This window comes from Hyperolius riggenbachi, chromosome 2 (assembly GCF_040937935.1).
Source record: "Hyperolius riggenbachi isolate aHypRig1 chromosome 2, aHypRig1.pri, whole genome shotgun sequence".
NCBI lineage: Eukaryota > Metazoa > Chordata > Amphibia > Anura > Hyperoliidae > Hyperolius > Hyperolius riggenbachi.
The window spans coordinates 128405805-128419586 of record NC_090647.1 but is presented as its reverse complement, the minus strand read 5'-3'; the positions used below and the strand labels follow the sequence as shown (position 1 = coordinate 128419586).

The 13782-nt window shown below is 44.5% G+C and overlaps 1 protein-coding gene across 1 annotated transcript in view; it reads right to left on the bottom strand.

The window, feature by feature from the left end:
* TFCP2 (transcription factor CP2) overlaps positions 1–13782 on the bottom strand; it is a 122224-nt gene that overhangs the window by 46114 nt on the left and 62328 nt on the right. Inside the window, exons 3-4 of the mRNA XM_068267392.1 lie at positions 4514–4590; positions 2623–2728 (exon numbers count right to left, since the gene is read on the bottom strand). Of these exons, the coding sequence (XP_068123493.1) occupies positions 2623–2728; positions 4514–4590 (183 nt within the window). The remainder of the gene's footprint in view (positions 1–2622; positions 2729–4513; positions 4591–13782) is intronic.

Genomic DNA, 13782 nt, shown 5'->3' with positions numbered 1-13782 from the left:
TTATCGTCAGTGCTCAACTGGCAGACAATGTGTAGGTTCTGTGTTTGCCAGTTTTAAACACAGACTTATCACTGATTACAGAAAAAACCCAGATGTGGATGCCAATGACTAGTTCTGGAATTAATTTCCTTTAATGCACAAGAAAAAATATTGAATATCGCTAATAAACAAGCAACACAAAACCAGCGCAGCTTTCTCCCAGGCTCTTTTAGCCGGGTGCTACACACAGCTGCAATCAGCCCTCCTCCTATGCTGTGAGCACAGTTGTGCACAGAAGCACCGGTCCTGCATTCTCTCACCTCGCCCCACCCAGCTTCTTTTTCATGCCACCTGGCAGGAACATTTGTCTGGGGAGAACACTGAAGCATATCAGCTAACAACATGCTGCACATGGTTTTATTTACAAAGTGCGAATAAAAATTTACTGAGTATGTAAAGCTGAACCACTTCCTGCAAAATGTAGGTTTATAAATATAATATTTGTGCACATTTAGTGCAAAAAGGAAGTTTATAAAAACGCCGTTCTGACGAAGTGCATGTGCATCACAAGAGTGCGCCATTTATACCCTTCAGCCTATGCCATGAAGTGGTTACAGTGATGATACTCCAGTCATGTTTGTAACACTGATCGCATATTTTAACATATGTAAATATTGGGTTTGTTTCAAATATTCTATCACAGCTCAGTGCTACACAGGCATTTTGTGATAATTGTCCTTGCTTGTTAAATTTGCTGTTAGCTAGCTAGGTGTAAAATTACCAATTTAAACGGCACGTTTTGTTGTCTTGGCAATAGAAAGTTTGTGTCCTCTTACTGGAATACTGACCAGAAAAAAAGCCCAGTCATCCTGGATGAGTAACTAGCAGGACATTTGCAATATTTTTTGTACACCTGAAGCAAGCAATGGAGTCAAAGCACGGCACACCCCATGTGATATATTGTTAAGTATCCAACTAACGTGGATGTGTCTATAATGCAGATCATGCAAGACAGCTGAAATAATTGAAATAAACTGGGCCATTGTTTTGTTCCTTAGCAGTAACATTCAAAAGTGGACCTGCAGTCAAAATAACTTGTTTTTTTTAACTATATTTTTATACATTTGTCATTGTTTGCCAATTATAAAATATTTCCTCTCCTTAAATTACTCGGTTTATCACAGGCTGCAAAATCTTTAGTACTGGCAGGTGATATCTGCAGAATATGGTGGTGGGGCGGGTGAATTCCCCACAGAGACAGCATAGGCTAAGCCTCACTGGTGGGGCTACAAACCAATATACAGCAACAGGAAGTGTTTCTGATGCTGAAACCAAGGTAAGTCAAGTAAAAGTGTGTATCCTAGATAATTTACTGCATTCTACTACATGTTGTTACGGTTCCTCTTAAAGTTTAGCATACACCTATCCTAAATGCATACAAAAAGAAAAAAAAAAGTGACATCATCTGAATCTTTATTTAGCAGGAGGTTGCCCAATTTCTTCTTTCTACAGCCTGTTTTTGCTCACTTGGATAATGCAATCTTGCTTGTGACACGAGCACTATACACAGCTGATGGCAAAATCCTGTCCATAGTCTTATGCTGTGTACACACGTGACAATTTTTCATACGATAGATGCATCGGATTGATAAATTCTGTCACGTCTGATATTACTCCCGATTGATTCTGCTCTCAATTTCTCATACAAGCGAATGAAAAAAGATAAGAAAAACTAGCGAAGATAAGAGAATTGAGCGCAGAATCAAGTGCAGAATCGAGCGGAAAAATGAGCAGGTGGGAAAATCGAGCGGAAAATCGTAACGTGTGTACCCAGCATTACTGAGTGCTGCACAGTGACCTGATCTTATCTGAAGCATTTTAAGTCTGCTTTCAAGTTTTCTTTTTAGTTTAATGTGTGTGGATGGGAGAGCAAGATCTATCCTCAGAGGACAATCAGACTACTGTAAACAAAGTGGTTGTATCTCCAGGAAAGCTACTCTTCATCACAGGGTTCAGCAATGGTTAACTAGAGAGTATTGCATCTGCTGCCTAATTTGAAAAATCTGCCAGCCATTCTTCACACAGTAGTGGCAGAAGATGGAGTAAAGGGCCCCAAGACTTGATTTTGCAGTTTATCGCTTCTTGCAACAAAAGTGAACTACCTGTATTCCTGATCAGAGTTCCTTTTAAAACTCAGGGATCATTCACACATGTGCACCAGTGGCAGTGCCCGTAACCAAAATGCTCTGTTGCATAAGCTGTTTGTGGACAGTGCACAGGTGTGGCTAACAAAGCTGTAATGTAAAAGTTAATTTTTACATACCTGGGGCTTCTTGCAGCCGCTAGCAGTCTGTGGGGACACTTGCTGCAGTTCCGCTGCCCTCCAGTGCGCCGCTAGCGCATCTGTGGTCACAGGCATCTGCGCATTACTCTTCCAATCATGCTTCCAGGAGCGTTCTCTGTGCCTGCAAGTGCCACAGGAACATGCTCACGAGAGGTGCGTGGACGGATCGGTGGAATTTGCAGCAAGGGACCACACAGACTGCTAGGGGCTGAAAGAAGCCACGGGTTAAGTAAAGATTAACTTTTCACAATAATGCAGAGAACAAGTCACAAAAACAGTGTGTCTATTACTCAGTTTACCAATATCAAGTATTCTGTCTCCAGGCCTGTTCCACCTCCAGCCTTCCAGCTGCTGGTGCTCTGTGTACTGCAGACGCCGGTCGTGAAACACCACCCTGAAGATGCTCTACAGGGATAAAAGCAATATGAAGCATTACAGCAATATATTTACTACTTAAAGAAACACTGAAGTGAGTCTAAATTCCCTTTTTTAACTTGTAGTTATAATCATCACTATAACACCACTATTCCGCGGCAAAACGAGGGTTCAATACCCCGCAATTCCCCCCTGCAAAATCCACGACTTTCTTGGTCGTGGATTTTGCTGCTCATGGAGGCAGAGCTATGAGCTACCGCTCTGCCTCCATGCAGGTCAATCTGCCGGTGGACCTCCGCCTCTCCCCGCCCCCCTCTGTGAAGGCAGATTGAGAGGGGCGGGGAGAGGCGGCGATCAGCTGGGATTGACGCGCTGATAGGCAGAGCTACAGCCATTAGCTCTGCCTCATCAGGAAGCGCTCCCCAGGCACTGGAGAGGGGATTTGGGGGGTATAAATAAACCCCTCGTTTTGCCGCAGGATAGCGGCGGTTTAGCAGGGGTTATAATGATGAACATAACTACAAGTTAGAAAAGGGAATTTAGACTCATTTCAGAGTCTCTAACAATTTAAGTACATCTCAGAATACAAAGCAAGCATTGAATAATGCGCCCAGCTCTTTACAGTCTTAAATGATTGATCAGCATTTGCAGGTGTGTGGTATGGGGACAGGGTTCATACAAGGTCAGCACATATTCTACTGGAACCATCATGAATACCAGACTGGCATCAGACAGAATAGAAATCAAAAAGTGAAGTTTCTGCATCTTGATAAGGTAAGCTTTTACATGAGTAATAGCTGGCAGAATTAACTTGGGTTTGACAGTTATTTTTATATCCAGATGCACTTCCATTTTAAAGAGACCCTGTAACAAAAAAAAGTTCCCCTGGGGGGTAGGGGGGGGGGGGGGGGGGGGAGTATCAGGGTCCCAATGAGGCTTCCCCCACCCCAGTAGATGCAGGCAGTCCAACACTGGCTCCTCCGAAGAGTCCCAGAATCCTCCCTCGACAAGCCTGACGAGCGGATTTATTTACCTTCCCGGGCTCCAGTGGGGGCGCTGTTGCGGCTCTGCGCATGGAGATAGGCGAAAATAGCCGATCTCCGTCGGATCCTCTACTGTGCAGACGGCTTGCGCCTGCGCAGTAGAGCGGCCCAACAGCGATTGGCTATTTCCGCCCATCTCCGAGGCGGAGAGATGATACTGCACTGGAGCTGGGAAGGTAAGTATTTACATCCCCGCTGTTCGGGGAGCTTTATCTCCGCCGTCGTGGGACCGAGGAAGACGGGGGAAGCCAATAGGAACCGGAGGCTTCCCCCACCAAAGGAGAGTACCCCCCAGGGGAGGTTTTCTTCATTACAGGGTTTCTTTAAAATGTACTATTCAAAGGTTCATACTTGTAGTGGAAACGTACCCCAATGGCTGGTTCAGACGGGCATCCGACCTTTCGCGCAAATACTTTTCTGCACGTGAGCAGAAAAGCATTTGCCATCTTTGGTGGCACTTCCTGTCTGATTTCTGTGTTGCATTTCGACTCCGCAGGCACGAGATAGAAGGATATGGTTAGCGGAATCTGGATGCTACATGTAGTGTCCAGGAAGAGACAAAAAAGATAAACAAGATAGCAAACAACACAACCAAGCGCAGCATTTGCGCAAACAGCTGTGAACATGAGTGAAAGATGTTCCCAAGCGCTGTTTATTCATTTGAACAGACAGTGCTTCAGCGACCAGCACCTCTGCTACCTAAGCCTACTTTTCCTGTGTATTAAAACAAAATTAGAACGTCTTTCCCCACCCAATAACTCTTTATACTTACTTTAACCAATTTGCCACCTAATTCCGGTAACTCTCCTAATTTTCTGTTGTCCAACATTCTGATTTCATATGACTGACCTGTAAATAACAGAACAAAATGTTTTTTTTTCCATTTAAAAACAATTCAATTATATTTTGTTCTAAGGGCTCTTTCACATCAGACAACGCGAGCAGGAGCCGTTCTCCTGCACGCGTTGTCTGCCTGCGGCGTGTCATTGGGTATCTGCGGTGCGACGCAATCAGCGGCGGTAGCTGGTAATTAAACCAGACGGAAAATGCCGGCTCGCGGGTGCGTTGGATGAAAAACTGCACCCGGGTGCGTCGGAACCGCAACGCATCGAAACGCAGCGTCGGGTGTGAAAGGTAAAATGAAAGTCTATGGACTTTCATCTTACCTTGGTTAACGCAAACGGCTGCCGTTTGCGTTAACGCACAAAATCTGCCCTAATGTGAAAGAGCCCTTAGAAAGAAGAAAAAAAAAAAGTTAGACACATCTAAAAACGATGGAGAAATATGGATGTATAATTCACAAGGTCTCTTTCTCTGTTCCTTAGGATAGAAGAGCACCCCTCACATCATACATGCCGTGTGTATTGCTACAGAAGGCAGGATTTGATTATGGAAGAGCCCAGCAGTTGGATCCATTTGCCGACCCGTAAAATGGACAAAATATATTTTTCGCTCTAAAGTGAACCAAACCTTTAGGAGCTGAAGTGCATTTAAGGAATCTGGATTGCAGCTGGGCAGTTTTCATCTATCCTCCACTAAAAATCACCAGAGATGAACACATAATTTTCGCTTTACAGAAAGTTGCATTTATGTAGGCTAAACGAGATCTATGCACAGGGCTAAAATGAGAATCAGACAGCTGGTGACCAATTACCTAAAAGTTTGATTAATGAACAATAAATCTTGTGAACCAGGATCCAGTTTAAACCAGGAGAAGCATTTTAGAACCTTGTTGATGTTCACGGCACATCTCTACAAATTACACAGTAGCATGGTGTTTGTGTTCAGTTAGGCCCGGACTACACAACCTCAGATAGTGTCTTGTGGCATCTGGCTTTTTTTTTTTTTTATTGCCGTAAATGCTTTTGCTCTCATGAGTGAGCCTTGTTTGCCAGTGACCCTGTTGCTGGTTGTCCTTACACAAACCTTGGTAGTTCTAATAACTGCATGCCCAGAACATCCAACAAAAAACAGCTATTTTGGAGATGCTCAGTCCCAGCTGTCTAGCCATCACAATTTGGCCCCTATCAAAGTCACCTGCTGCAAAATGTAGCGCACTCCTTTACAGGTGCCATTATAAGATTATCACCATTCCTTTTACCCATTACTGATTTAAATGTTGTGGATAATCAGTCTGGGTACTATTTTATAAATGCCAATGTTCTTCCTATATGGGAAGTCACACTGTACAGCGCTGCGTAATATGTCGGCGCTATATAAATACTTAAAAAATAAATAAATCATAAATAAAAATAATGGGAAGTCACGTGATGCCTGCAGTTCGAGCACTATCGACTTTGTGACTGTACCTTCATATGGAGTTTTCAACGTTCCTCCTCACCAATTCGCTGTACTTTAATAATGCTCTTCCTTACACCTAACCTCTCCGTTAACACCTGGGATTAAGGCTGGGCATGTAAAGGGGCTTAAAGCCCCGTCTACACGGGGAGAGGTTGTAGCGATCTGGCGGCTCGATTAGCCGCCGGATCGCCTCTTCCGCGTGCCCGCCACGCAGCATTCGATTCCCCGCTCGTCCCCGCCGGCGCCGCTTATCTTACGCTCGATTCCCTGCCATTGTCCCCTCGCGGGGAGCGAGCAGGGAATCGGCGGTGCGGAGATCCGTCCTGTCGGATCTTATTAATCGAGCCGAATCAGCGGCTCGATTGATAAGGAGCATCGCGGGCACATCTACTCGTGTAGATGCAGCTTAACATTGGTGAAAGGAGCTCCTTTCACCAACATTAAAGTGGATAGTCATCCTATAACACATACTGAACACATTCTCTTCTGTAAGTTAGAGCTGCCTGCTAGATCTTCTTGTGAATCAGTCCACAGGCTCTGTGTCCACTGGCTTCTGGCACATAACGTGCCAAAAACCGGCATTGCATTCTTTCTACTAGCCCAAAACCTGTCGGTAATGTCAGATTTCTGCTACCTACTGTAAGTGACAGCAACATAGAAGAAAAGTAATTTATAGCTCATTTTACTCAGGAAGAAATATACTTATTGATGTGTTTACATGTATTTTAAATTTTAAAATTTTCACTCCTTTAACCCTCCTAGCGGTCTATTAAGGAGGAGCTGTTAGGTATAATGTCTCAGAGAAAATAAACACATATATCAGTAGCTAAAGGTTGGCTGTACTTACATTACATATGCATTTCACTGTCCATGTTTGTACTTCACATCATTTTTATATAGTATTTGCAGAGAATGATGCTCCTGACAGCTCATGGCAGGTTCCATGTTTGTCTGTCTCCTATGAAGCCAAATGTGTCGTCATGTCCTGCCTGCTTCCTGATGATTCCACTCTCACAAACGCTGGTAATGAATAACCCTACTGTGCAGTGAATATTAATAAGCCATGTGGCTAGGAACAATAGCGGACTCCTGCAGTGTACTCTGCCCGAGATTTATTAGTGCTGTGAGCTAGACTGTTACATGCTGTTGAAACTTGAGCCTCACTAGCAGCCAGGGGAGGGCCCCAGAATGCTTTGCAGTATCTGTTATTCGGCTTGCGTCCTCCTTAGGAGCCTGGGAATACGGAGCCTTGCTGTCAGCAAACATCTAAAGTAAGAGAGATTTTTAACTGCAGTATTGCCTTTTTGGCTTCCTTCTAAACTGTTTAACACAGGAGAATAGAGGTTTAAATTAGCTTTTGCAGCCTGACAGTTACTCTTTAAAACATGCCAGGGGGCAGCGCAGCAGCTAAATGTTTTTTAAAATCATGTAGCGAGCCCAGGGCCCGATCCACCCCTCAGTGCTGCCTGGCTCTGGTAGGCCAGGCTGCGCAAGGGGCCTGTGGGGGGGGGGGGGGGGGGGGGGGGGGGCGGGTAGCGGTGAATCAGTGCGGAGCGGCGGCAATCGGTATGCTCACGCAGCTGGCAAAGTGCTAGCTGCGTGTAGCAAGAAAAACAAATTATGCAAATCGGCCCAGCAGGGCCTGAGAAATCCTCCTGCGCGGCTTGTTCGGGGTTACCGCCAGGAAGGTTAATGTGTTATAGGCTGGATATTCGCTTTAAAGAGGAACTTTGACGAAAATAGGAAATGTTATCCATGATCACACCCCCTAACAAATGACATAGGATTAAAGTTTTTGTTTTTTATATATAGACTAGTAAAAAAGCCTGCCCGTTAAAGGGATACTATGGTTAAATAACTGGTTATATTAACATTTAATATAAAATACGTGCAAGTGTAGCAGTGTTTAACACATATATTGTGGCAGAATAAAAGTCTATTTCAGTATTACATTACCCTTAGTTACAGATGAGTCGCGTCGGCAGAGGAAATTACCTGACGCCAAATCAGCACATACCATTGTGCAGTAGGAGGCAGCGTATCAGCTGTTTGAGCTGATTTTTTAATCCACCCTTTGAGATTTTGTGAGATGATTACTCCAACTACTAACGGGTCACCCGAGCAGTTTTACTACTCATCTAAGCTGCCGTACGTCTCAGGACATTGACGTACGGCTCTGATGAAAAAATGCTCCCCGCTGAGACATCCCAGCTGGCTCAGGAACGGACACATATTGTTGTCTGTTGCTGTGGAGACCAGCTCTCTGCAATGCATCTGTTCCTGCATTCTTTTCATCAGAGCCGTACGTCAATGTCCTGAGACGTACTGCGGCTTAGATGAGTAGTAAAACTGCTCGGGTGACCCGTTAGTAGTTGGAGTAATCCTCTTACGAAATCTCAAAGGGAGGATTTAAACATCAGCTCAAAGGCCTAGTGCACACCAGAGCGGTTCTGCTGCGGTTTGCGATCCACTTGCGGGTGCGGATCCGCTAGGGTAATGTATTACAATGGGCTAGTGCACACCAGAGCGGGAGGAGTTTTGCAGAAACGCATACTCCCGGGCTTCTGCAGATTTTGGATTGCGGATGCGTTTCTGCCTCAATGTTAAGTATAGGAAAAACGCAAACCGCTCTGAAAAACGGCACTTCAGAGCGGTTTGCTAGGTGTTTTTTGTTACAGTAGCTGTTCAGTAACAGCTTTACTGTAACAATACATGAAATCTACTACACCAAAAACGCTTCACAAAACCGCAAAAAATTCTAGCTGAAACGCTACAGAAAAAGCGTTTCAAAATCTGCTAGCATTTTGCGGATCTGCTAGCGTTTTTTGGTGTGCACCAGGCCAAACAGCTGATACGCTGCCTCCTACTGCACAATGGTATGTGCCGATTTGGCGTCAGGTAATTTTCTCTGCCGACGCGACTCATCTGTAACTAAGGGTAATGTAATACTGAAATAGACTTTTATTCTGCCACAATATATGTGTTAAACACTGCTACACTTGCACATATTTTATATTAAATGTTATTATAACCAGTTATTTAACCATCGTGCCCCTTTAAAAACCGTGCGCTAGGTCACAGCCGCTAGCTACCCCCCGCAGTGCACGCACATCGCGCTTGCTCGTTCCTCACCACTGTGTGAAGTATATGCACACAGGGAACTGCTTGCTTGGCAGTTGGAAAAAGCTGTTATTTCCCACAATGCAATGAGAACCTCTACGAACCACACACAGCAAACTGTCAGATCCGGCTCTGTGTCCTAACTGCCCTGGCTGCGCACATGCTCAGTATAAAAAAGCCAGGGACACACAACCATTCAGTTGATGATGCAGGGACACTTGCATTTTATTGTATAGGATACATATGCATAGAGTGAGATGCTGGTTGCTTGGCAGTTGGAAAAAGCCGTTATTTCCCACAATGTAACAAGGCTCACAGACAGGAAACCTAGGTCCTGATATCACACTGTGGGAGGGGTTTCATCACAGCAGCAGACATACAGACCCTCCTGATCTATTTCGATAAAAATTATAATCAATTATGGGAAAAGCTACTGAGATAACGTTCAATCCTGGGTTACAGTTCCTTTCTAAAGTAGACCAGAGACGTCGCTAAAGATACGATACTTACCCAGGGCTTCCTTCCGGTCCCATGCCGTCCTCCCGTGGGCTGCCGTTCAGCGGCGATCGGCCCTGGTAACTTGCTCAGTCGGGTACAGTTGGTCTTCTGCGCATGCGCGGACCACATGCGCAGAGGACTCCGACTGACGCGACTGAAGCAATTACCGGGGCTGACTGGCACTGAACAGCAGACCTCAAGACGACGGCGTGGGACTCAGACATACTTTTGGGGCTAGTGGAAGCCCCGGGTAAGTATCAAATCTTTAGCTAGCAACGTCTATAGTACACGTGACCCTCCCGAGGGCCAACTCTGTTAGACTACCACAGCCTTAAAGGACCTCTTTCGCGAATGAGGGAAAAAAATTAAAAATTGGTTTATGCATAAACTATTAAACCTCCTAAAATAGTGTAAAAAGTAAAAAAAAAAAAAAAAAAAAAAAATGAATGGTTTCATCAATACAACATTTAAACATGACGGATGATGGACTGTGAGGCTGATCCCTTTGTTAGTGGGGTTTTTTTTAACTTTCACTTCACAAATATAACTGCTGCCTACATAGTTTTTATTGGTGTAATCCATTGCTGGCAGGAATCGCCATTACAGCTGTTATAATAAGGGCTCCTGTATGTTTACATTGTTGCCTGGCAACCAGACTCCCAGTCTGTGCAGAGAGTCGGTCTGGGCATCTGTTATCAGCTGCTGGGAGAATCAGCCCTGTCATGATATAGCAGCTAGTTATGATGTTGGGATAATACAGGAACATATTCTATAATTTTTCTATCTGCTGTGTATTATGTCAAAGGTGTAGATATGCCAGGCTAGCTTCATGGACTGTTAAGGGGCCCATACACCTAACGATTTTCCCGCCGATATACAGCCGTTTCGATCACAGTGATTGAAACGGCTGTGAAATCACCGCGCACACCGCTGACAGAACGATCAATTTCCGTCCGAAATCGATTGTTCCTGTCAATTCCCGTCGACCCATCCGTGCGGAAGATTTTTCTTAGAATGCCGACGACCGACGCAATACAGCGGTAATACATTACCTGCTCCAGCTGGCGCGAGTCCCCTGGTCTTCTCCGCTTCTGGCTCCAGAGCTACACAGAACTTCCTGTCCCGGCAGGAAGTTTAAACAGCAGAGCGCCCTCTACTGTTTAAACTTCCCCTGGACAGGAAGTTAAGTAGCAGGAGCGTGGCGGGGCCGGAGCAGAGAAGAAGACCAGGGGACTCGCGCCGGCCGGAGCAGGTAATGTATGGGGGGGGGGAGGGGGGGGTGTCGCAGGGGGCGGCAGCTCCACAGATTGTGATCGGTTTCAGGCTGAAATCGATTCACAATCTGTTTGCAGTAAAGGTGGCCATACGATCCCTCTCTGATCAGATTTGATCAGAGAGGGATCTGTTGGTCGAATCTGATGGCAAATCAACCAGTGTATGGCCACCTTTAATGTGATTGTGTGTGTGGGTCAATAGACCTACATTTGCATTGAATTCCTCTGGAAGAAGCGGGCTTGGGCATTAGCATACAGTTCCTCTGGACAGCCAAAAACAGGCAATTAGGAAACACTTAGACAGTTGCTTTGAAGCCTATACAGGTGGTCTGACCCTGTTGTCTGAATACTGTCTCAGAGGTGTATTGTGCTTGGGAGCAATTGTCACCTGGACTGGCTGCAGTATGCTTTGACACAGGTCACACCAGCCTGAGCCAGGAGTTTACATATAACAGCCAGGAAGCTTCACCCAAAATACAATCTTGTGATGTATAGACTTTTAACTGTGGAAATTGGGGTTGTGGAGGTGTTCTGAAATCTCTGAAAGGATCAGACACTAACACAGGAAAGCTTTGAAGGTCGCATATCACAGGAAGGATATGACAAGCTGGGAAATTGCATTAGATTGTGGGATGAAACATTCTTTGCCCGGGGCAACACTTGAGACTATAAAACAACAGCTAGGACAGTCGCAACTGGTAGTTCCAGGAGATAGCAACAACAACTTCCCCGGCTACTGGCCGGAACCGCGTTCTCCCGCAAACAACGTTCAGACCTTCAAGTTGGTAACGTTTTGATCCCAGTTTTATTTTTATGCAAATATCCTTGTGTGTATCTTTGTAACCTTTATCCTTGCAACTTTAATTTTGTAACTTACTGCTTTTGTACATATTTTCTGCATTGTTACACTTTTTTCCTGGAATATTAGATCGTTATTTAATAAGTTTGACTTCTGCTGTACTAAGCTAACACTCATAGCCTAGAAGAGACTGAAGTGTAACTGTATAAGTCCATGTCTGATTGTACGTTTGAGCAACCCTACCGTATGAGATTGTAATTGCATTGTGTGTATGGGGCACGTCTGCGCTCGACAGCAGAGTGGGAAGTCCCGGAGTGGCTAACAGTATTGTTCGGAACGACTGTTAGTGGTTTTGCTTCACTACAGTGTAAGATTGCAATTGTGCGTGTGTGTGTGTGTGTGTGGGGGGCGTTTGTCATACGTTGGCCTAAAGCGTGCAGCTGACCCAACGTACGAAAACGCCAGTGCGAGTAACTCGACAGCAGAGTGGAAGTGTCTAGCAACAGCTAGTGGTGGCAGTGAGAAGTGTTCTGAGGGGTCACAGCCTTGTTTTAGCTTGACTAAGGTTCAACACACACCACGGGCACCGCCTTTGACATGGGAGACCAGGGTTCGATCCTGGCTAGGGTCAGTACTTATTCAGTAAGGAGTTCAAGGCAAGACTCCCTAACACTGCAGGCTGGCCTCCTGAGCATGTCCCAGTGGCTGCAGCTCTTGAGCGCTTTGAGTCCAACAGGAGAAAAGCGCTATACAAATGTTCGGATTATTATTATACAATCTTGGTTGTTCAATCTTACCACTTTCATGTAGTATAAGAGCTTATCCAATCAGTCATTCAAGGTATTTTCAATCTGTTGGCTCTTATACTACATAGATTTGGTAAATCTGTACAACCAAGATTGTATGGTGTGTGTTGAGCTTAAGGCTGCTTCCCCTCTCGATCTGGTCAAACCCGCAGTCGGGAACCGTATACGCAGATGTGCCGCGGGCCGGTTCCTGACAAGCCCCATCTACACCATACAATTCTTTGTCTGATTTGATTCAATTTGATTCGATTCATTGATTGGATTCAATCTGACCTGTCCAATTTATGACTCGATTCAAATTGAATCGAATCATGAATCGGACATGTCAGATTGAATCAGATCAAATTAATGAATCGAACCGGACAAATAATCACAGAGTGTAGATGGTGCCGATTCTGGCCGATTCTCCCAGCAGCTGATAACAGGTGACTCTCTGCACAGACGGATTCTCTGCACAGACCGGGAGTCTGGTTGCCAAGCAACAATGTAAACACATATGGAGCCGTTAAAACAGCTGTAACTGCGATTCCTGCCAGCAATGGATTACACCAATGAAAACTAGTTAGGCAGCAGTTATATTTGTGAAATGAAAGTATAAAAAAAAATTTTTTTTACACTATTTTAGAAGGATGCTTAATAGTTTATGCATAAGCTACTTTCTTTTTTTCCTCATTCGCGAAAGAGGTCCTTTAATTCCTTCCTAACGGCCAAATGGATTACATTTTTTGACAGTTACTTTTATGTAGCAAGATACTGTAGGATTTCTAAAGGTGGCCACACACACCATACTGTTTTTTAAATATCTGTTCAATTCAAAAATAGCAATTAACTTTTCTGACTGAATGTAACAATTCAAAAATCTGACCAATGTACCCCACACCCCTATGTTTTTCCCCAATCATGAATAAAATAATTGAAAGCTCATTGATTGGAACTGTACTTCAAGTAATTGACAATCCATCACACACCATACAATTCTTCATAAAGTTGGTCTGAAATTTCCAACATGTCAAATCTCCAAAAATCGAAAGAAAAGTAGTACATTTGATCGGCTTTATTGATCGAAAACAGAAAAACAATCGATTTTTCAGGTCAACCGATCAAAATTATTGAATTGGTGAAAAATTGGATCTTTTAATTGTATGGTGTGTGGCCACCTCAAGTCTATAACTGAAATATTTGCAGGAAATATTTACCGTATATATCTTCTGAAAATGGCCTTTACCCATCTAACTGGGCTAGA